Source organism: Octodon degus, unplaced genomic scaffold, assembly GCF_000260255.1.
Source record: "Octodon degus isolate 3935 unplaced genomic scaffold, OctDeg1.0 scaffold00132, whole genome shotgun sequence".
Lineage (NCBI taxonomy): Eukaryota > Metazoa > Chordata > Mammalia > Rodentia > Octodontidae > Octodon > Octodon degus.
The window spans coordinates 6512901-6537802 of NW_004524708.1; the positions used below are offsets into that span (position 1 = coordinate 6512901).

Consider the following 24902-nt stretch of genomic DNA (forward strand, 5'->3'; position numbering starts at 1 on the left):
AGGAACTCTTGTGAGATGCTCTGCTTCTCTCATGTGTGATGGAGACCACACGGCACGGCCACCAACCTTCATCACTCTTGACTGACTTTGTTCTAGCTATTGAAAGCTCGGTTCTCTCATGGAGAAAATGAGGCCCAAAATACTACTTTATAAGGCTGCATGACACTTCAGTGGGATTAAAATTTATAAACACTAAGGCAAATGCTGGCACAGAGTCACTGCTCAGAAAGTGCGAAGCAACCACCCCATCACCCATCAGGTGACACCTCCGTCACAGAGGAAGCGCACAAAGTGCAGCAGCTAATGGGTCCAGCAACTCAGATTCATTTGAGAGAAGCAAACAGATGCAGAGACAAAGACCCAAGCTGGAGAAATGAGGAAAACAGCTGCTGCCTTTCCAAGGAAAGGCCTCCTCCAGCTGCTTCCAGCTCTGACGTCAGCCCTGCAGCCTTGTGCTGATGCCGCCTCCGAAACACAGGTCAGTGCAGGTGTCCACAGAAACAGAGGTCATGCAGACCTCTTGTGCCACTTGCTGGCTCTGCGACCTCAGACAAGTCACTGAACCTCCCAGAGATTTATCCACATCACTGGCAAAATAAGGTGGAGGAGAATTCCAAAGAGCAGGTAAGCACATTCTAGGACTTTCTATGTGCTACATGCTAGCCCAGTAGCAGCCTTTCAGACCTCAGGAAAAGCTATGATGTCGATGCCAGTGGGTAATCATAGACAAAGACACTGAGAACAAGAGGTGATTGAAATATATGGAGAACTTTTTTAATATATATCAGTAATATTCTCCCTCACTACAAACACACTTATTCCATCATTTTGTCACTTCCTAAAGCAGTTCTGGAGGTCCTCTTTTGTGACTGTCTTCACAAAGTCAGGTCAAAACTACAGAGAATGCTGATGCTGAGTACCATCCAACAGAGGCAGCTGGGAAACACCTCCTGGTGTGTCCTCACCCACCTTATTCACCAGATCTGTCACCAGTTGACTTCTTCCTTTTCCCCCAAATCAAAATGATCATGAAAGGGAAACGTTTTGAATCAATTCAGGATGTCAAGGCAACCATGGCCCTAGAACTAAAGACACTCATGAAAGAGGACTTCACAACTTCTTCAGACAGTGGCAAGAACGATAGAGTGTGTTTGATGCAAGAAGGAGAGACTTGGCAGGGGGATTAAGGACAATGTGTCTTTTATTGCAATATAATTTTTTCATGTAAATATTTACTGTACGCTTTTTATCAGATCATATCCATTACCCAGGCTCAAGTTGGCTAGAAAGGCCAGAGGTGAGGTCTGAACCACAATTCACTGCTGCTGAGTACACCAGGTATCATCCCAGGATACATCCCAGGGACTCATTCCTGAATCAGACCAGGAAATGGAGTGTCTCCAGGGACAGCCAGAAGGCCTGAGGCCTTGGGGAGTAGAGGGGAAGGTCCTGGCTGATTCTGTATGGCGGGGACCATTGAAGGGGGGGCACTGCAGCTCCCCGAGCGGGGGCTGAGTCTGGTGCTGATGGGCTCCTCTCCATCTGGTAGCTACATGGGAGGAATCATTCCAGGAGCCTCCACTGCGCAGCCGCCAAGGAGTTCTGGTCACAGCTGTGACAGGAGATATACACAGAGTCACAGGGCCTGCTTGGTGGGAGGGAGAGGGGTCCCAGAAGAGCAGACACACAAAGGCACTGCCTGGGACTGTGGCAGTGCTAGGGGAGACACAGGAGGCCCCCTGGCCTTTGCCCTGCTGTCCTCTGCAGCCCAGGAAAGCAGACCTTCGATAGAGTCTGATGATTGACACGCTCAGAATAACCCATGTGACAAAGTGAAGTGCACGATCCTGACCTAAGACGCAGCAAACTGGACAAAGATTCTTCATGACAGAGGAGAGAAGACGTTCATGCCAGGACAGGGAGAACACAGGGGAAGCTGCAGGGATTTGAACCCATGGCCTCTCCTGTCCCTAATCAAGACCTCCCACAGACACTGAAGGCGGAGTAGTCCTGTGTGAGAGACTGGCACACCAGTTCATCTCTGACTGAGCTGTCCCCTGCCCCTCTCAGGGAGCAGTCACCCACCCCACCCCCAGAGCTGGCCCTGTAGCTCCCATTCCCTAACCACCACCCCCCACCCAGCAACAAGTCCTATTAGCAAGACCCATTCTGCAAGGAAAGGAGACACTGAGGCCGTCACAGGGACACACATTTAAAAGCTGCCCAAGGCTGTGGAGCACCATTCACAACACCCAGCACCCACTGCTGCCAACACCTTTGCTAGAGAAAACTCGTGACACACATCAGACATCAGGCCTGTGCCAGGCACACCAGTGGTCTCGCTAATTCACCAAGCACATGGGGGACAGATGCCAGTGTAATCACCAACAGACAAAAAGCTGAAGGTCAGAGTGGCCCAGCGTCCAGGGCACACAGCATGCTGGTGCCACAGCAAGAGTGGGCAGCTCTGTGTCTGACACATTCATTTCCCATGGCCCAGCGACAGACACTTCCCCTGTCCTATTGTCTAAAGCCCATGGGCAACTGCAGCTGGCTCCTAAGGCTTTCTCCCCCAGCTCTGAAAAGAGCAGTACACAGAATCATTTCCAAGGCGCCAACATTCGGATCAGGACATTTGGAAATCCAGTACCCAAACCAGATGCACCATCTTCCCCGCTCATCTTGGCATTCTTTAGAATGATGGCACCATGGGCTACCACAGGGGTGGAGGTGGCTGGGGGTAGGGGTGCACGGGGAGCACCTAATGCCCACTTCCCTTCAGCCAGCTGTCAACACCACTCCCTCACCAGCAGTGGTGACACAGCCTCGCCGACACCCTGTCCCCTGCACTCCACCCCTGTAGGCACATGCGCATTCACACACCTTTCTACTCCACTCTGCACCCAGAATACAACCTCACACATCCCTAGCTGTGAACCTAACATCGTCCTGAATGAATCACATGTTGGGCAGAAGAGTCTGTGGTCAGAAGCTGTCTTGAGGGGGTGTTTAAACAGCACTGTTTGCCTCGGCCCACCCCATTATAACAATGACAAAAACCATCTGCAGAGGGGCCCTACGTCACAGGGCAGGCGAAGAGGGGCAGATCTCATCCCCACACCCCCACAGAGACCCTCGCTCGGCCTACAGCAGGAAGCCCTAACTTCCAGCTGTCCTTCTAGGCCTTTCAGTTCAGCCTGCAAAGGCACCTGTCTTGGTTACTTGTTTGCACTGCTAAGACAAAATACCCAACGCCCAAAGTTAAGGGAGGAAAGGTTTGTTTTGGCTCAGCTGGTAGATGTTTCGGTCCATCATCAGCTTGCTCCAAGGCAGGGTGGCACATGGCAGAGGGGCATCACAGAGGAAACCAGTTCAGAAGGCAGCAAAAGCTGGCAGAAGGCAAGAGAAGAAGCAAGCGACCGACAGCAAGCCTCTCTGTGTCCCTTATATCTTAGCTAGGCTACCCGCCCATAGGCCAGCCGGCACCCACAGCCTGAACCCCAGTGCTCTAATCCTACATGCACTCCACATCCAGCCACCTCTGAAAAAGCCCCACCTGCGACTGCATGAGGCTTGGGGGAGCCATCTAGACACAAGCCATGACGGCACACCTCACTTTTCCACCAGGAACCCCCGTGTCAGACTTCCCTGCTCCTCCATGCCCGACTCTGTTCAGACTAGAGCTCTGCTTCTGGCACCCACACTATCCTGCGTGCTGTGCCTGTGGTCCCACCAGGCATCCCTGACTCAGCCCCAGGCTCCTTCCTTCCCTTCAGCATTAACTGCACCTTTGCTTGACCTGTGTCACCAGTTCGTCCCAGCCCCAAGCGGGCCACCTTCAAGTCACAGGCAGGCCAGCCCCTGCCCCCCCCCAGACTCATCCACCACCTCCCATGGACCTGCAGGACATCCAATGCATCCCTAGGTCTCCCCTCCCTGCACAAACTGGCCACTGGGGCCTCAGCACTGCTCATCACCTTGAGCTGCCCTACGTTCCCGACGCAACTCCTCGATGCTGTGAGGAAAGGACAGAGATGGATGGATGGTCCTGGGTGACTGTTAGCAAGATTCATAGCAGGCCATGGACTACATCCATCTGTGCTTCTGACTTTAATCACCACAGGCCCCAAGATGGGGGTGTCTACAAATGTGTGTGTGTGTGTGTGTGTGTGTGTGTGTGTGTGTACATGTGAAAGCTCCAGATCATGGTCCTCTCACTTCTTTCCCGGCCTCCACTGCTCCACACTCTAAGCCTTTCCTGGAGCCTCTTGTGTGCAAGGTCTGGTGTTGGTGCCAAGGGTTCAAAGTCAGGAAAGCAGATTTACACCCCAGGAACCAATGGCTCATCAGCAAAAGGCAGTGGCCACAGCCCACAGAGGGCACAGCCTGTACCACAAGCTGCCCTAAGGAGAGGCAGGCTCTCAAGACAAGCAGCAGCCTGAGGACAGAGGCAAAGCTGTGGGCAGGGCCCCAAGAGGGTGAGAGAGTTCCTGAGGCCAGGAAGTGGGTCCCTGGGCATGGGGACAGAAGGGGATGCGCTGCATATTTCACAGTCTCTAGTCAGGGGTCTCTGTTGTGACTGGGTCTCCTCTACTCTCAGTTCCCCCAATGTGGCCCTCCAGGGTTGCAGGTCCCACCAGGTGGTCCCACTATGCATCCATCTTTTGGTCCTGTCCCCCATGCCCTCCCTGCCCAATGACCCAAGTGTGAGCCACCCCTCTGGACAGCCTGGAGCCGGGCTGCTTCCTGTGAACCCAGCTGACACATCCTGTACCGCCAGGACATGGGGGTCTTGAGGAAGCAACAAGAGAAGAGCATCGGGGGGTTGAGGCAGAGCCCAGAGCCCTAGGCTTTGCCAGGGATCTGAACACTATCCTTAAGGAGAAGGAGCCATGGGAGGTCCCAGCAGAGTGTGTTTAAGGAAGGTGGCTTTGGTGGCTCATTGAGGAAGGAATGGCTGTCTTACAAAAGGCATAACACACAAACACACACCACACATGTATGTCACAAAGAGTCCAGGAAGCATGGCTCCACTTCTGTTTCTGAAAAGCTCTTTCCAAAGGAGTGGGTGACCCTGAGAAGAGCCTGGTGAGGAACCAAAAGGGTTGTGACAGGTGAGCACCCACAGCCACTGCGCCAGGAGAGCTGGCGAGGAGACAGAACACTGCCCGCTCAGGGCATGGCCACATCTGCTGTGACCCCATGTGGTTTAGCTCTAAATGTCCCCCAAAAGGCTTCTGTTCAGCAACAGGGTTTGGTTGGAGGTGGTCACCAGGGTATGATTTAAAAGGGTACACATATAGCATTGATTAAAGACATATATATATTCAAATTCACATTTTAATTGGGGAGAAGACAGACATCAAAAATTGAATAATTAGAAATAAATCAATGAGAGACAGAAGGGATTGGGGAATGTGCAGAGCACCTGCAGGTGGAAGGTGCCAGGCAAGAGACAACCAGCACCCGAAGGAAACCAGTGCCTGGCCCTCCCAGAGGAGTGAGACCGGAGCAGAGCAGATGGGTCAGAGAAGCACAGCAGGGTAGGATACCACAGCTGACTTGCTATTAGGCAGCTGGCCCTGGCTGGAAGGTTCCCCAGGCCATGGCAGGAGGGCACATCTCCATCCCCAGGTTTCTCCTTCACCCTGATTCCTGACCACAGAGACCACAGCAGCTTTCCTCCACCCAGCCCCTGCCATCCTGCCACCGACCATGAAAGAACTGAAAATTCTGATTCATGAGCCCAGATAAGCCTCTCCTCCCTCAAGTTATGGGCACTGGGTACCGCACCCATAGAGAAGTGACTATGAAGAGGTCCCACAGCATCCGCCAGGACCTGAGGGCCACAGGCCAGGAAGGAAGGCTTCCCAAGTGAAGGTCACACCCTGCTACAGGCCAAAAGCCAGGCGGAAGGCAAAGAGGCAGCATCCCTGGGGCCCACCTCCACTCCCTGGAGCCCTGCAGGGAAATCCACTACCGAGCAGCATGACCATCCTGGCTCCCTGTCATGTGTGGGGTCATGAAGATCTGGGGAAGGAGGGTCCCACAGGAGGGGGATGCTATGGGAGCCCAGATCTGCCTCTGCGGGACACTGCAGTGTGTGAGTGAGGAGGCCACGCCAAATGTCCGGCCACCTGCACAGTGAGCAAGCGCGCTGCACCCTCCTGCCTTTCCCAGCATCGCCTCTCAGTGCCAGTCACACTCTGGGACCTGCCAGAGGGGCGAGGGAACTCCAGAGCTAATGAACTTGAAACTTCTGGAGAACACTGCAATTAACATGCCCCAAAGTACAGTTGGTTTGTAATTAGATTGAGGAACAAAACCCAAAACATTCATCTGGTAAAAAGTTCCTGTCAAACTTCTTGCATAGGTTTCCTAGCAATTAACTCCCTTGTTCATTTCATCTGAAAAAAGTATTTATTGCTTCAGTTTACACTAATGCCTTAATGACACACCACGTGTTATTAATGAGACCTCTTGCCATCGCAGCTGAGTCCCCTAGTCCGTCGTGCTAGAGCTGGGAAGGAGACACTGTCAGAAAGGAGGCCTGATAGAAATGGTGCCTCCCCAGGGCAAGCACCCAAAAGTAAACAAAATCTGAAAGGTACAGTAGGTGATGTGAAAGGGATAGAAACTGCTCAAAAAGAAAGAACATCTGGCATAAGGGAAAGGAGAAAAGAAAGAAGGAAAGAAAATATAGCCAAGAAAATTGGACTGCTAGTTTATACTGGCTTATTGAAAGGAACAGTCGCTGCTTAATATTTTTTGACCAATTGTGTAGGCTTATATTTGGTAATCTGTGCAACCTTAAAGAAAACAATATGCAGTACAAGAACCATTGCTGAATTCATATCATCTTGCTTCTTGAAAGCTTGCACAGTTTCTAATTTTTTTATTATTTTTTACTCTCTTTAAACTAAAAAAAAAATAAAATAGTATCTCAGATGAATGACCATTTTCTATCTGTGTATTCAGAATGGTTAGGATAGATATATAGCTACATTCTCTTAATGAATAGAGGGATTTGTTCTAATAATGTTTGTAAATAGGATATCATGTCTGCATCTTGTACAGCAAAGAACTACTAGGAAGAGAGTATGCAATGTGTTAATGATTGGAACTGTCCTACCAATTTGATTTGAAACTGTCTCATTGTTATCTATTTCTCAATAAAATTATGAAAAAAAATAAAATAAAAACAATGAAACAGTATCTGTCAGCTGCCTGGAGGAAGCGCTTCCTGGAACCCCAGCACTGTGGGAGGCTGAGGCAGGATGATCAGAAGCCTGAAGCCAGCCTGGCAAGTAGCGACTGAGGGAGGTCCTGTGTCAAAATAAAATAGTATAAAAAGAGCTGGGGAGGGTGGGGAGATAGCTCAGTAGACCCACGGGGCAGGAGCCTCGCTGCCGAAGCCCATGGCTGCGCTTCTTCCGGCTGCCACGCAGGGCTGAGTCCCGAGGGAGCCAGGACCCCTCTCTGCTTGCACTGCAGCTGGACACACCTGCGTGTCTTGGTTGTGTCCTGGGTGCCCAGCATAGAGAAAGCGTAGGGTCAGCGGGCCTGAGCTGCCTGCTGCTTGTCCCCGTTTGGATCCACTGTGAGGGCATGGAATCACTAAGCCCACCCAGCTAAGCTTTGGGCCCCTCAAGTTGACACAGTATATCAGCTACCACACCCAAGGTCCTGGGTTCCAGCCCCTGTAGGGCAAGAACAAAAATATGTGCTAATGATTCTTTTTCCGTCCAGGGAGTTTTGGTCCGGGAAGATACAAGTTGAGGCCCAGCAGGCACCAGGTATCTGCTGTGGACACCCATCAGGCTGTGCAGCTGAAAAGGAATCAGGCCACAGTGGAGCCACATGGGGACAAGCAGCAAGCAGCTCAAGCCCACTGACCCTACACTCTCTCTATACCGGGCACCCAGGACACAACCAAGACACGCAGGTGTGTCCAGCTACAGTGCAAGCAGAGAGGGGTCCTGGCCCCCTCGGGACTCAGTCCTGCGTGGCAGCCAGGAGAAGCGCAGCCATGGGCTTCGGCAGCGATGCTCCTGTACCGTGGGTCAGTGCATGCCAGGCACCAGGCGAAGCCCTTTAAGCATCGGTCGTTAACCCCGACTGACTACACTGGCAGGGAGAATTATTTTACCCCCACTTCACAGATAAGGAGATGGTCACACAGAGAGGTTGAATGACATTTCTAGTGTCACACAGCTACAGAAACAGATCTGGGACTCAATCTAATGAGATCAGTTGGGGGCTGTTATGGCTGTGTCTAGAAGTCCCCCAAAGCCTCACGTGGTCACAGATGGGACTCTTCAGAGGCGGCTGATCTGGAGTGTGTGCTGCTGGGACGAAGGGTGTGATTAAGTCCACAGGTTGGTCTGGCATCCACCCTCAACCCAGCAGCCAAGATAGACTACAAAAGGTGCAGGAAGATGCTGTGGAGTCCTTGGCTGGCTGGCTTTGCCGCCTTCTGGCTGACATGGGCTGTTTCTCTTCTGTGGTGCACTTCCACCGTGCGCTACCCTGCCTCGGAGCCCGTCCATGACGCACTGAAACCCCTACCAACTATGAGGAAACAAGCCTCTCCTCCCTTACCTGGAGGGTTTTGGGTATTTTGTCTCAGCAGTGAGGAACGTCACTAAGTCAGAAGGCCAGGCCCCTAACTGCCAAACTCAAGGGCTGTCCTCAGCCACAGGGGCCAGCGCCACACCTGTGGCACCAAGACTCTTGCGAGGCTCCCTACACCCGCCCCACCACAGGAGGGAAGAATGACAATCCTGTACATTTTTCGCACTGGACACAAAGCTCCAAAGACAGGAGAACATGTGCAGTGCAGTGCACCTCCCATCCCTGTGCCAAGCTGCCAGCAGGGTGCTTGTAACAGGTACCTTGATTGTCTGCTTGGACACGCACGGGACACCATGAGCTCCCACCAGCACAGAGCACTGCTCCACCACACTGCGTCCACTGCTGCTGCTGCTCTGGAACCACTGCTGCCCACAACCCAACGCGCTTAGCCCCTCTGCTGAGGACAGACCCCGAGGCTGTTACCTTCTCTGCTATTACCAGTGATACCACAATGAATACTCACGCAGGGAAATACTTCAAAGAATCAAACACTGGGTTCTCATCTTATTAAGTAGCTTTTACACATCAAAAGAAATCACTAACAGAGTGAAGAGACAACCCACAGAGTGGGAAAAAAATTTTAGCCAATCATACCTCAGACCAAGGATCTCCACCTAGAACATTTCAAAGAGCTGAAAAAACTCAGCCTCCCTCCCAATTCAAAGATCGAATCCAAAAACGGGCATCCGAGATGAATATATACTTCTCACATGAAGAAATACAAATGGAAAATATATACATGAAAAAATACTCAACATCACCGGTCATTTGAGAAATGTAAATTAAAACAAAATTGAGATTCCCTTTCACTCCAGGAAGAATGACTATTATGAAGAAATCAACCAAGAACAAATGTTAGAGGGGCTATAAGGAAAAAGGAACCTTCTCGACCATTTGCAGCAGTGTAGACTGGTATGACCACTGTGAAAATCAGTGCAGAGACTCCTCAAAAAGCTAGATGCAATTTGACCCTTCTTGATATTTCCCCAGAAGAATTAAAACATCATACCCCAGTGATATATGTGCACCCACATTTACAGCAGCAAAATTTGCAGTAGCTAAACCTTAGAAACAACCCAAATGCCCATCAAATGGGGAATGAATAAAACTGTGGTGCTCTTTTTATACAATGGAGTATTACTCAGCCATAAAAAGGATGCACTTGACATTTAATAGGTACATGGATGCACTTTGAGACATACTCAGAAGTGAAATCGATCAGGCTCACATGTGTAAATACTGTATCATCTCCCTGATACGAGAAATTGAAAGAGTAAATAAGGTCTAGAATGTACGATAGTAGATATTGTAAAACAGGAAGAAACTGTTTAAAAGGAAAGAAGAACTAGGACAGGGAAAAAGGTGAAAAGAAGGAAGAGAAAAGGGAGAAGAATGCAAGGTAGCGGTGATATCAGCGTCTCTTAGTTCACTGAGAAGGAAGGTTTGCGCTACTACTGACTGAAGAAATTGGACGCCCACATCTTGATTTCCGAGTAACTACTTTGAAGATAATAACATACAATGTTAACTATTATTATTAGTCTATTATTTTGTTACCAAATTCTGTTTTACCTTTTTTCAATTAAATAAGTAGGAAAATAAATAAATAAAGTACTTGTGCATTAAAGGCTTATCCATGGAGCTTGCTGAGCCCAGGCATTGGGTCCAGATCTAAAATGGTCCCCAAGCTTCGTGTATGTTTGAAAGGTGATTAGATTGCTGGGACTGGGACTGGGGAGATAGCTCAGTGGTGCAGCACCTGCCTGGCAAACACAGGGTCCTGAGTTCGATGCCTGGTACCAAATAAAGAAAGAAAGAAATTAGATATGGGGACTTATAGCAGGCTTGCTGGAGAGGGGTGGGGTTTGGATGGCGGGGCAGTCGCTGTGGGTATGGCCTGGGTCTCTCTCCTCCCAGGCCCTCCCTCCTCCTGCTGCTTCTGGTCCTCCACGCAGTGCTCAGCTCTCCTCCAGTACACCCTCCACCACGCTGTTTCTTCTTTAGAACCAACCAGGCCTAGACTGAAAGATGAGCAAAAATGAACCCCTCCTCCTTTACATTTCAAATGCCAGGTACGGCGTCCCAGTGACAAGGAAAACGGCCTTTCATCCTACATTTTGAGGAACCTCCACGCTAATTTCCCAAGTAGTTGCACCAGTCCGCACTCCCAGCAACAGTGGAGAGGGGTTCCTTTCTCCCCGTGGCCCCTCTAGCGTTTGTTCTCGGGTGATTTCCTGGTAACAGCCCTTCTTCCTGGAGAATGGCTCATGCCTGTCAGGTCACACTTCCTGCCCATGTCTAGTTTACTCCCGTTTGTTTGCAGCCTCTGGGTCAGAACAGGAGGCAGGGGCAGAATCAGAGCTTCTGGGCACGAAGACCACATACTTCTTTACCCCAGATCTCTGGACTGGAAATGAAGAGCAGGACCAACGGACAACAGCTGAGGTAGCCAGGGTTCCTGGGGACCTCTGGGATTCGAAGTCCATCAGGGACGAGCTGCCCCAGCCACCTCCCCAGCCTCAGCCTGGGCCCCTGCCCATCACCGGGTCACGTGACCTCTCCTTCTCCCTCCAGCCCACTCCCCTAGTTCTGGTACACTCTTTTCGCTCACCTTTTGCCTGCCTCTTTCCTCCTTGTCCTTCCTGCCCTGCATAGTGCCACCTCTTCCAGGAAGCTGTCCCCACCCCCATTGCTCCACTGTGCTGAGTGGGCAGAAGCCTCCTTTGGGCTCCACCAAGAGCAAGGTGGGCTCCAAGGTCACAGCAGAGAGAAGCAGTGTCAGGAAGGAGTGCTGGGCCACAGATGCAGGAACAGGGGTCCTATCGGGGCCAGGCACGGGGTGGGCTGGGCCAGCAGGGGCAATCTCCATATCCCCTCTATGCAGTGATAGGACTACAGAGAGTTAACCAAAAAAAAAAAGATAACTTCATTGAACCACAACATAATAACAGGGCCAGAAATTTAGCTCAGCAGCACAGCACCTGCCTGGCAAGCACAAGGGCCTGAATTTGATTCCCAGTGCCCCTCCCTCAAAAAACCAATACTGTAAGCAACTGCTGCTCACTTAGCGATGCAGATAACTGCAAGAAGATTTTGCTACACTTCAAAAGGCTTGGCATCAAAATCAACAGCTACACACAAGCATTTTATAGATGAGAAAATAGTCCCCAAAGATATTGTATGGAATGGTGTTCAACCCCACCCATAATCAGGAAAATGTAAATGAAAATCGAAGTAAGAGAAGGCTCAGCATAAGAAACACAAAAGTACAGGCAACATGAAGTGCCGGGGAAGCTGAGGCAACGATAGAAACTTACACCCTGGTAGGTGGAGGTGGTACGAACTCCTCCAAGAACGATTTTATTAGGTTAATACAGCAGTACAAGCACTGGCCCGGGCATGCAGCAGTTCTGCTCCTCCAAACAGACCCCCCAAAAAGCTCTCACATACAGACACCAAAGAAAAAATATCAGAGTGTTCTCATTATTCTCAGTAATTATTAAAGCCTTCCATGTGCCCATTAATGATAAGACAAGTAAATATTGGACAAACTGCAGCAATAAAAATGATGAGAGAGGAGCGACTCTCAGGACCTAAAGCTGATGAAAAACAAACGATCGCAGAAATAGGCAGGCATTTCATTCCTCATCCATAAGAGTCACAAAGAGCTCAAGGAAGTGCTGTGCACTTTAGGATCCGCAAGTCTCAGTGTGGCCAGGGACCAGACGGCACACAGTCGAGACAGCAGCTAAGTCCTCTCTGCACGGGAGGAAGTAGTCAGAGTGCGGCTCATAAGGCTCCTTGGCGGTCCACAGCTGATTGTGGGTTCCAGACACTGATTGGTTCCTTGTTCTTTTAATCGGGCCGATGTACTGCAACTCTCCTTTTTAAAAGAATAATTTTAAAATTAGCACACCTAGGGCCAGGGGTACGCATACAGGGCCCTGAGGGTTTGCTTCTGCAGAACCCCAACTCCCAACCCATCCCAGACCTGCAAGCCGCACCGGAGGCCAAGATGCGTGAGCCATACTGTGGAGACACATTGAACAGAGAGGCTCTGAGCCCTGGCTTCTACGCCCAGCCCTTGCAACGTTAGCCAAGCTACTGCAGCCCTCAGTTCCCTTATCTAAAATGAGTGTCTGGGGAAATACATGGTGCATGGTAGGGACTCAGTGATTATCTGACGAACGAATGAGTCAGTGATGTCTAGGATCCCATCACAACTGCAACCTGCACCCAAATTTATTCACTGAAGGAAGCTGTGGCTACAGCTACTGGCATACACCCCAACAAACACACACACACACACACACACACACACACACACACACAACATTCAAAGTAGAAGCAGAAAGTTTTCTGTTCTGTTCGATCCAAACTTTTGATATTTTAATGTTACAGATTTTCTATCCCAAATGTCAGCTTCCCTCTTATTTTCCTTTTTGCTGTCACAACAAGCATACGGGCATTTTCCATGGAATTTTACCAAGTGGCATGTCGCATATTTTGTAAACCATATGCATACAAACTCCTCTCTCACTCTGCATTAGTTGGCTTTCCCTCACTGTAATGAAATACTTGCAGCAGTTAAGGAATAAAGGAAAAGGTTTCTTTTGGCTCACACTTCTGGAGGTTTGGGTCCCAAATCAGGTGGCCTCATTGCTCTAAGCTCTGGCAAGGGTGGTGCACTGTGGTGGGAGCACAGAGGGTGTGCTTATATCACACACCAAGGAATGGGAAGTCCCAGAAATGAGGTCCCGGGAGCCGCCTCAGGGCCATGAGCACCAATAACATCAGGACCCCACCAGGCTCCCCCTCACCATAGCACCACCCCAGGGCCTGGACCCTTGGGGAATACTTGACACCCAAACCTTAGCATACCTGTTATGGTTTAGGTCCACAAAAATGCCACGGGAATGGCCTCCTGTGCTTGGGAGGTGACTAGATTACAAGGACTTCCAGTTCACTTGCTGTTGGGAGGCAGAGTCTGACTGGAAGAGCTGGGTCACTAGGGGTGTGGGTGCCTGCCAGGCTTTATCTCCCTGCTCAGCTCTGCCCTGCTCTCTCTGCTCCCTGTCCACCACGAGGTGAGAAGCTCTTCTCCACCACACTGTACTGCCCACCACGCTGGTCTGCCTTGGAGCTGGCCAGCTATGCCTCAAACATGAGCCCCAATAAACATCTCCTCCTGTAGGTGTTGGGAATTACAGCCCAGTGATGGGGAAATGGCAAACACCTCTCTACCAGATTCTGTCTGGGGGCCCATGCCTTTCTGTGCTCTGATCTCTGACTCTTCTGTTTGTTTGTTTTTGGGTTTTCTGAGACAAGATCTCACTATGTAGACCATGTCGACCCCAAACCCATGATCCTCCTGCCTTCTGTTCTCAAATGCCTAGTCCTAGGTTCCATTCAGGCAACACCTCCTGGGCTTAAAGGGAGGCAAGGGAGGAAGAGTCAAACCTCACCCCACCAAGGAGGAACCCTGTGTGTGACATTCACTAAAGTGACTGACCACTAGTTCAGGACATGCTGAGCCCATCTAAGCCACTTTCCCTCCTCCTTCTTATCAGTTCCCCTAGCTGAGGACAAAAGAAAAAGCTGCAGCTTAGAAAGCCCCAAATTCTAGAAATAGGATGATGCTTTGGATGAGGGCATGGGTCTTATAAAGGCAAAAAGAATCCCTCTCAGCCTCATTTCTTTCGTTTGTAGAATGCAGCAATCATCTAACCTCAGAAGGCTTTCTGTGGCTCAACTGAAACAATACATATGAAGACACCTACAGACCAGCACCGAGAGAAGTCACTCTGCTTCCATACCACTTCTGTTTGACTTCGCAAGGAATAAAACAGTCTCCACACTCAATTTGCTTTTTAATTGGGCTCATCTACAGGCAGTGCTTCAGGGTAGGCTTGGGGGAGCCTGGGGAGCCCGCAGGCTCTGTTTGTCTTACAGTACAACTCCACCCACAGCATTCTGATGGTGACCTATCCAAGGGGACGTGGGCTTCAGCAGCCTTGGCTCATCTCACACATGGCACACTGGACAACAGTGGGATGGAGAGGAAGGTAATGGCCGGCATAAGCAGCAAGTGCTGGGATGGTTAAAATCTTGTAGTGAATGTTTGAAGAAGAACCTAGCCTCAGAGATTATCAACTCAAGAGATCAGTGAGCAGGACTGGCAAAGACAGGAGGTCCTGCCCAGACCACAATGTAAGAGCTCTGTCCTCAGACAGCCAAAGCCGACTGGTCAGCACCTTGGACAGCTCCACAGCTGCCCACCAGGCCCTGCATCAATTTCCAGCCCACTGGGCTGTGCCCACCTAACCCACCCACCTCCACCCTCCAGATCAGAAGCAGCAAGCATGGCAGGTCACAGCCAGTGCTCCCTGCACCATGGAAGCTCACAAGACAATCACAGCAATTTCTAGGCATTCAAGAACATTTCAAACAAGAATGAAAGCTGCCAGGCTCCCAGAACCTTACCCCCATCTTTCTCCCATCTCTCTTTCATCTTCTGGGAAGACTGCTGGGAAGTTTATGCCCTTATCTGTGGTCCTGCTTTTTCACCTGGGGAGCAGTTCTTGAAGGGGCCCTAGAATGGTGCCATGGTGGTAAGAAACACTTGCCTGCTGTCCTCAGGCCAACCACAAGACACCACATCTATAGGGCACGGAGCTGGGGGGGCAGATGCCAACCCTGTGGACTTGCTCTGGGAGCAGAATGCACATAAGGGGACAATGAAAAGCAAACAGAGTTTGGGCAAGTCCTGCCAGGCATAGCATAGTCTGCAGGAATCGGGAGCCAAGGCAGGGCCAGAAAGCTGCAGAGCTGGGCCCGTGCCAGCCCTGGGGACAACCACACCTGAAGGCCAGGACAGAAGGGCAGTAAGCACACCCAGGGAAGCAGAATAGGAAGAGCCATAGGCGTAAGACCAGAGGTGACCCCAGAGTGCAGTGTGTACATGGCCCACTGGTACAGCCCAGAGCACACTGCAATCTCAGGGGAAGGGCTGGCCCCTTAGATGCCCTGTATCACCTTGGGGCTGTCACAAGGTCCCCAACTCTTCTGCAAGGATGTGGGTGGGAGACAGCGGTCAGATCCTGGACAGAGTCCAGTGGAGTGCCCAGAGCCTTGGGCCACCCTTGTCCTGGGCACCACCTCATCTTTATTTCAGCACAGGCACTATTTGCTCTTTCAATTCTTCCTGGAAGGCTCCAAACAGCATGTTTGTTCAAGAGCGTAGGACAGCATCTCAGTCTCAGGAAAGCAGAGTATTTAGGCAAATGCAAACATATGCTGATTTCTCCTTTTAGTTACATTCTTGGCAAATAAATTATTTCGCCAGGAGACAAAACAAGACTGCTAAGGGTTCACCCCATTCCATCCTGGCCCTTACAAAGACCCCTGAGGCCTTGAACACAGTGGGGTGACCATGGCTACCAAGGGGTACCCCAGAGACCCCAAGAGAGAACTTGTCATCATGACTGGAGGTCACATGCATTTGCATATGTGTGAAACCACACAGACATAAAACCACATGCACAGTGCATGTGAACAGGTGAAGGAGGAACAGAACCACAGGCCAGGCCCACTTCAAACTCCAGTGGTGATGCCGTACTAGAGTTATACACAGCATCACCCACCCTTGGGGAACCAGGGAAAGAGGACACAGGTGTCCTGCAAGGCTTCTCATAGTTGCATGCGAGTCTCCTTAATCGCCATAATTCTTAAAAGCAAAATGTGGAAACTATTTTATCTCAAGACAGACCGGCTGTTTATACACAGAAACCATAAGCAAATCATGAAGCTGTTTTCCCAAAGCCCATTTCTGTTGTTTCCTAATAAGCAAAGTATGATTTTCCCCCTGTAGGAGAGGACATCAAAGAAGCTACTTCCAGAGAGGCACAGCACTTCCAGGCTCAGCACCCAACTGGCCCCATGACACTCAGGGTCTCCTAGCCCCAGTCCTGGCCCCCAGCTTGAGCCCCTGAAGGCAGGCCAACGACCAGCACAAAGAGCATCTTCAGAAGAGAAGCCACTAGGAGGCCTAGGCCAGTGGCTCCAGGGCTGCCTGCATGCAACCCTTTGCATCCCTGCCAGCAGTTTATTAATATTTTATTGAAAACTCTAAGATGATTCAAACTTCAGCTGTCACGATAAGATGCTGTTGCTAGGCAACTTTAGTGCCCATCTCCAGATCTGTTTTGCAGCTCTTCAGATTCACAGGCTCAAGGCTGGCCCTCCCACCAGATCCTGCTTAGCTCAGGCCTCCAAGCGCCACTCGTGGGCCCACGCAGGTGAAGCCTCAGACCTGGGATCCTCTGCACCCAAGTCCAGAGCAGCCCCACTCACCATACTCGCTGTCGTAGAACATGACGAACTTCTGCCAGCGCAGCTCTGTCACCAGCCTGAGCATGACATCGTTGAGGCGGACGGGAGGCCTCGAAGCCAGAGTGTAGGCCTCACCGTCAGGGCTGGGGTTCAGGTGGCAGGCAGTACGCGGGGAGCCCCCAGGGTTGCGCTGCACAAAGAGGTGCGGTATGTGCATGGCGTCCGTGAGGGACTGCAGGGCATTGGCTGATGCGCAGCCCGTGGATGTGACCAAGGCCAAGATTCCCTGGGTCATGAGGTCACAGGCTGGAAAGAGAGGAGAGACAGGAGGGATCAGCACAGGGCAGTGCAGGACGGGCTTTCATCCACGTGGCCCACACTTGGCAGCTCACACCTGCAGTTCCCAAAAGATGCTGCCTCCCTCGGGGGACCAAGAACCCACCCTGAGCCAGGGCAGTGGCTACCAGAAAACCCAGCAGATAAGCAAGCTTCTTTCACTCATTTGTCAGGTGAAGAAAGGGAGGCGGGAGAGGCAAGGTCATGTGCTGTGGGCAACTCAGGACGCCAGAGCAGGGGTCCCTCCAAATCTGCCTGATTCCGCCAACAGTGCTCTCAGTGAACTAACCCGTGTGGATCAGGCACCAAAAGAGCCAGTAATCTCATGTATCTGTGCTCCCCCACAGCCAGGCCACTGGCTGCCAGTACATTGTACACTCTGACTGGAACCTACAGGGACTGGAAGGACCAAATACACCATAAAGTCTGGAAGACACGTACTTACCCAGAGGGCCCGGGTTGCAGGCAAAAACTTAAAATAGAAAAGGCAGAAACCTAGGTGTTCTGGCCAAGCCTCAGGTGCTCGGGATGAGGATGCTCAGAGCCAGCAGATCACGACAAAGAAGATGAGTTGGGACTTCAGCCCTTAGTGCAACACAAGGACAGCGATGCGTGACAGCACCAGCAGTCCCTTCTGGGGCAGATGCATCAGGGACTCACCTTTCCAAGTCACCCCAAAGCCTCCAGGGGCACCCTCTCAACCACACACAGGCCTTCTGGGATCGACAAAGCAGCAGCATCCCACACCACAGCCCACACTAGTTTGGAAGCAAACATTTCCATGTCGTGAACATACTGCGTGGCGGCAGCAACATGGGAAAGCAGCTGCAGGCTCTGAACCCAGGCTGTGAGTGGCAGGGCCATCTGCCTCTGCTGTGGCATGGAACAACTCCAAACTGCCAACCAAGCAGTTCTTAGGGCCGGAGCCCCTCAGTTTACCTAATGCTTCTGACCTGCTGAGGTAAGATAAAGAAATCCACCTAAGGAGAAGTGGGGGTGCTAGGCAAGGTATGGGGAGACCAGTCACAGCATTCCAGGTAATAACACAATGCCCAGTGAAGGAGTCCCTGTTCATCCCTTAACTTCCAATGCCAGGGCAGGGAGGGGTTCATCACAGTCTCATGAGGTCTCCTGAGACTCCTGCAGTCTCCCAGATGCCCTCATCCCTCCTACCCCCGTGTCTGTTTTTCAGCTCTTCAGATTCACAGGCTCATGTATGCTTCTGAGCACACAGACAGGGTGCCCCTCGGGTGCCCACGCCTGTGGCCTCGCATTCCCCATGGCAGCTTTGCCTGCCAGACTCCCATCAACCACCTCCCTGTGTGAGAATAGATCCACCTCTCCTACCTTGCTTCTGGGCTCAACCTCTGCTGCCCCAGAATGATTTAATGCAGATCCCAGGTCCCCACATCCCCAGCCATGGCACACACAGCCTGCATTGCTGCCCAGCCCTCCTGCTGGACCACAAGGCCTGTAACATCCTTCCCCAACAAACCAGTACCCAGCACATGCAGTCAGTAAAGACCTGTGCAAGATGCCATGAGCCTGACCTTTCCACACCCCCTGCTAGCAGCTCCTCTCCAAACAGCACGGCATCCAAAAACCATGCAGACAGGGCCAGCCAGTTAACTCAGCAGCCTAAAGTGCCTGCTTAGGCAGAGCACAGCAGCTGAGGTTCAATCCTGGGCCTGCCATGCCAGCCCCACCCCGGGGCATGCTGAGATGCTGATTGAGACTGGGTGTGATGGCACATGCCTGTAATCCCAGCACTTGGGAGGCTGAAAACAGGAGAATCACTACAAGTCCAATCTATGTAGTGAGACCCTGTAGATCCTGTACTAAATACATTTTTTTAAATGCAGATGACACCACGAGGGACCTGGAAGATGTAGATAAACACAGTGGTAGTGATGGAGCCCCGTTGTCAGGGAGCCACTCACAAAGCTCCCACAATTCCGTGGGAAAGTACTTGTCATAAAAAAGTACGTGAATATAATACAAAATTGTATGCATTTTATGACATCAATTAAATAAAACTCAAAACGCATGAAAGACAAGCAGGGAAGAATGCAAAACATGAAAAGCAACTGCAATTTAGAAGTCTAGCGGTGGTTTTCCTTCCTTTTATACTTTGCCCAGATTTCATGACATGAACAGGTAATTCCGTTAGGAAAGGGAAAGAGGCCGCAGATGAAGGGTGGCAGGTGAGCTCTGGAGGAGGAGAAGGGCATGGGTGAGACTTTCCTCCCTGCCCGTGCTTTCTGCAGGTGCAGTGAAGGGGTTCTCAAGAGCTAAGAGCAAAGACAGGGTCAGAGTCTCTGTTTCCCAGACAGTGACCCATGAATCCTCACAACCATCAGGGGCAGCGCCAGGTGCAGCCGCAGCCAGCCTCCCCCACAGTGTCCCAGGTGGGGACACACTTATGGGGGGTGAGCGGGTGAGACACTGGGACACGCAGAGGATCGGCTCGCACTGATTACAGCCAGCCAGGAAGCACACTTACGGAAAGGCAAGAAAAGGCACTAAAAGCCAAGGCGCTGTGATGATGACTGGATTGTTCTTCCTGCTTTTGTACACAGCCTCTTTAATGCTAAGATGTGGCATGTATAATCTTTAAAACCAATCTTGTAAAATAAACTGGGCATTGCCCGGGTGTAAATGGCCAGAAACTGCAGCCCTTTGTGGGAGGGGCGAAGGAGGCCGGTCACACGGCTGCAGCACTGTCTCTGCGGCTGGCAGCCCCTCCCCACTGTCATCACCACCGTCCCCTCCGCAGCCTCCCCTCCTAGTGCCAGGCTCTGAGGCCACAGAACCTCTGCAGGCCTGACACCTGCCAAGCAGTGCTGTCTTCCCTGGAAACACAGTACACTCAGCACACGCACTAGTCCCTGCCTGGAGCACCGGGACCTACCCAGGGGATGAACCCCACGATCTGCGCCAGGGAAGAAGGGGACAGAGGAGAGTGAACACTGTGGGGCTATTAGGGGAGCCCCAAAGGAAGGCCTCAGAACGGCAGAGATGGAAGGAGTGAGGCATGACCAAAGCGCACAGTCAGGCAACTGCTGGCTCATGAAGGGCAAAAGGAAGAGAAGCAGAACCTCAGGGACCCAACTTCCAATTCTGGTTTTTTCACCTGCTGTTAGAGGTAGGGTCCTGCTCAAAGGCCCGGGCTGGCCTTGTCCTTTTGGTGACCCTTCTGCCTCAGCCTCCTGTGTGCTGGGATGACAGGTGTGTGCCACCATGCCTGGTTCCAGTTTGGCTCTTGCAGTCAGCCGTCAGTATGTGGTCCCAAATACCTCATCTCCGAGCCTCAATGGGGATAAGATTTCCACCCAGCAGTCACAGCACACTCACTCAACACATGCATGGCACCTGCCCAAGCCAGGCTGGGCACAGTGATGCCAAGAAGACCCATTTGCATCTCTCTCCTTGAGCCCCTCTGTCCCTCTCAACAAGATTCGCTGCTGCCCTCCCGTGGGCATGGGCATGTCCGACCCTGCCCTGGCTCTGCCACCTGCAGTACCGCAGCCAACTGGCCTTCTCCTCAACAGGGTGGGCAACTAGGCTGGAAGTCTCTCTGGGGCAGACGCTAATGGAGAGGCCCACGGCAAGTCAATTTTCAATCCACTGTGAATGGCCCACTAATTGGGGCACTGTTGAAATGATGATTATTTGGAGGCTTCTAACATAAAAATAATAAGATCAAAATACATCAGATCAAAGCCAAGTCAGCTATTAGCTTAATCAAGGTTGTGTGAGACAGGACTCCTGCCCTCCTTGTGTGAAGAGGTCTGCATTCAGGCCCCTCTGGCACGGTGGGCAGGGGCAAGGGCCTCTCTGGCTTCCTCTCTCTGCCTCTTTCTCTCTCACTCCCTCCCTTCTTTTTCCCTCTTTATCTCCTCTCTCCCTCTTTCCTTTCCTCTCTCCCTCTCCATCTCCCTCCCTCTCTTCCTCCCTGCCTGTTGAAACAAGCCAATACCTAATGGCCCGGGGCAACAGTGATCCAGTTTGAGCTCCAGGAAAGCTCCGCACATGGACAGCTGTGCCCACTGCCTGGTGGACAGCAGGAGCTTGGCCAGCACGGTCCAGCCTGAGGCTCAGAAGCATTTCCGAAGCTCTGTGCATGAGAACAGCTTTTGTTATCCTTCCTTCCCTCCCATATTGCATGGTCACGAAGCTAATCTCTCTCCTGATTGCAGAAGAGGCCTGGCGGGTGGAGCAGGACACACTGACACTGGCAAGGGAACAAAGTAGCATAGACTATTCGTCCTACCAGCTCAAGCCCCTGCCCAAGCTCTGGCCTAGGACAGCAGGGGTCTCCACAAGCGTCTCCTAGTCAGTTGCTAGCATCTTAGAAGAGAGAAGGAGAAGGGTGGGGGGGTAGAAAGGGGGGAAGGGGAGATGAGAGGCTGCTCACATGCCACAGCTGGGCAGTGCAGGGGAGGCAGGGGCTCTGCCAACCTCCAGATACCACCCCAGCCACATGGCCACCAGCTGCCTGGAGAAGGTGCTGAGACCAAGGAGCAGCAGGACATGGCTGGGGTTCCCACCACCCAGCAGCACAACTGGAGAACTCACCAAAGTGAGTTTTTTCAGGTCCTCTGGTGAGAAACCCACACACATGGAGGGCAGTGCCCACAGCATACAGCCAGACAGCATATGGACCAGCCACCAGGCCCCTGCAGAACCAGCAAAAGAAGAAAGGGAGACAGAGACTGAGGATGCTGGCCCTTTCCTGACAGAAATTCTCAGGGCAAGGCCAGCTCAACCTCCTGGGGAATTAGGACAAGGGCAGACAGGACCCGAGACCAGCCCCTTCCCAAGCCAGTGGTGCCTGAAAAGGCAGGCAGTGGAGACAAGACAAGTGCCCCACTGCTGAGGTCACCCAGAGAATCCCAGGCCAAGGCTGGGGACACAATGCCCCAGAAGGCTTATGCCAAAGAACACCATGGTCTGGAGCCCAGGCCTGACAAGGATGCTGGCGACGGCCACCAGCCCTCCCCTCTGGCTCAGATGCGCCTCTCCAGGCACAGCCACACCTACCCCTCCCACCCCCACCCCCACCCCCACCCCCAACACCTGACCTGAAAAAACATCCTCCACCCAAGAGTCAGCATGGGACACATCTGGAATTTCAGCACTGGCAGGGAGGCTGAGACAGGAGGATCACCTGAGCTACATAGTGAATTCAAGGTCAGCCTAAAGTACATGGTGAGACCCTGTCTTAAAAAAATAAGTAAATGGATCACAAGCCCCCACCCATGCTAACTGCCCCCTGAGTACCAGGGTCTTTCAGATGACAAGGCAAGACAAGGCCTGAACCTGGGGCAAAAGTGGTCAGGAAGCTTTGCTTCTGCCGGCTAGTGAGGCTGGACTGCTCCTCCTGGGCATCTTCAGCCCTTCCCACAGGCAGGGTCCCCATGACCTCATGCCTCTCCCCCACCATGGCCACTGCCCTCATCCCCTGCTGTGCTTGTTACCTGAGCCTCCCTCCTGCCTTTAAATTGGCAGTGGCTTTATGAATATCTGAATTCTAATGGCTAGTCTTTAAATTAAGGTAGCATTTATAAATACTTTATAGCCGATGAATAATTGACCAAATTTAGAATTGTCATAACTCACAGTAAATTATTGATCTATGGAGAATAAATATTTTTCATCTTTTATTAAGACATGGAGAGGGTAAACAAGACTCATGGCGGGGGGACAGGCTGGGGGGTGCTGGGCTCCGGCCCTCCAGCACATGGACCCCTCCCATGATTGCCACAGGCACCATCCTGCAGCCGGCTCTCCAGCCTCTGGGACCCTCACAGCTGTCCTTCCACCTCCACCAGCATGGCCTTGCTGGCCCAGTGTGCTCTCTGATTATTGTCCAGTCACTTTCCCACAGTTCTCTGCTCCTTCTCTGTATTTCAGCTCTGCAGCTAGTGAGACCCCAGTCCTGGGGCGACCTCCTGCCGCACTCCATAAGGCAGTAGCTGTAAGCCACACCCTGCAGCCCCTACCTGTGTGACCACTGACCTCAGCCATTCCCACACTGACCCCTCAATGCATGGACCCCTGAGCTCTTCCAACTCCAGCCTCCTGCCTGAGTCCAGGGGTGACCTTGCTTCGCCCTTCATCGGCCCAGAAGCCATCATTGCCAGAGTTCCTTGGCATCATGCCTCAAGGTCTTTACAGTGACCCACGTTTATCCCTTAAGCTGCAGATGGAAGCTGCACCCACCTGAGGCTTGGCCCAGCTCCTGAGCTCTAGAGACTCCAACTCCTGGTTCCTCTGCACCTAGACCTCCTCAGACCTTTCTCTGAGGTCCTCAGCCTGCCCTGCACAGCTGCCTCCTGTGTTAGACTCCAGTCCTGCTGAGTTTCCACAGTTACTGTTCCATCCTGGGTCCTGATCCCAGCAGCCCAATGCCACAAACTGTCAGGCTTGGCACCCAGCAGTGTTCCTCCAACCACCCAAGCCATTTCTCCCCAGGTCCTGACCCTTGTAAGCAGCCTCCAACATGCACTGTCTCATCTTCCAAATGCACCTGGAATCTGCCGCCCAGGTCCAAAGGGCCATGGCCACCCAGGAGCCTCTTGTCCAGCCTCCAACCAGAGCCTCAGTCCCTGTGCACCCACACCCAAGCACAGCTCCACAGGGAACCCGAAGGATACCACAAACTCTAGTGCTACCCACAGAGTCCGCCCACCCCTCCGCCCTCTGTGTGCTTTAGGAGAGCCATGGTCCCTCCAGAGAACCTGTCACCCCAATCTTTGGGCCATGGTGCGCTTCACCCCACTTGCCTTAGGGAACCATCCACATGGCCCCCGGTCCCCACCATTGCACATGTGCAGCAGCACCTGCAGGGTGGGCTCCCTGGCCCTGATCCCACAATCTGCTTCTTGATATCCCCAAGACCAACAGAAAAGGGGCAGATTTCATGAGAGGACACAGAGCCCCCAAGCTCAGCATGGCCTCTCCATGTCTACAGCCCAAAATGAAAACCAAGGTTCCACAACTTGGAGAAGAGCTAGGTGACTGCTTGTTTATCTCTTTGGTACAGGGGCTGAACTCAAGGCTTCTGCACTCAGCTACACCCCTTTTTCTTTTTCTAATTTTGAGACGAGTCTCACTAAGCTGCCCAGGCTGGCTCAAAACTTGTGCCCCTCCTGCCTCAGCCTTCTAGAGCACTGTGACCACAGGTGTTGGCCACCAAGGCCTGCCAGGAAGAGACTGTTTCTTAAAGCAGACACTCCACTCCCAGGAGGGCACCCTGCCCTTAAATTGAGGACAGTAGAAAAAACTGTGCCCCTGGCCTGGTCTGGCAGCAGCACCAAGTAAAGCCCTGTAGCCAGGAGCCCCTATACCCTGCCAGCCTCAAGCTCAGCTGCCCCAAAGGTCCCCATGAGCAGGGACTGCAGCAGGGTGGGCATCACAGCATTCCTGAAGCAGCAGCAGCCGCAGAGCAGCCAGCTCAGTGAGGCTCCAGGGCCTCCTCTTCTGCCGATTAACGCATCGAACCCAATTCCTGCTCCTGTGGGTTGTGAGCCCACGATTTGGCAGCGGGATCGCGCTCGCTTATTTATAGCTCTCCAGCTCCTCGTTAATGACTTTTA

The 24902-nt window shown here is 52.1% G+C and overlaps 1 protein-coding gene across 1 annotated transcript in view; it reads right to left on the reverse strand.

The window, feature by feature from the left end:
• The window catches only part of Grid1 (glutamate ionotropic receptor delta type subunit 1), a 719620-nt gene that overhangs the window by 588850 nt on the left and 105868 nt on the right, over positions 1-24902 (reverse strand). The window contains exon 3 of the mRNA XM_004641224.2: positions 16987-17271. Within this exon, the coding sequence (XP_004641281.1) occupies positions 16987-17271 (285 nt within the window). The remainder of the gene's footprint in view (positions 1-16986; positions 17272-24902) is intronic.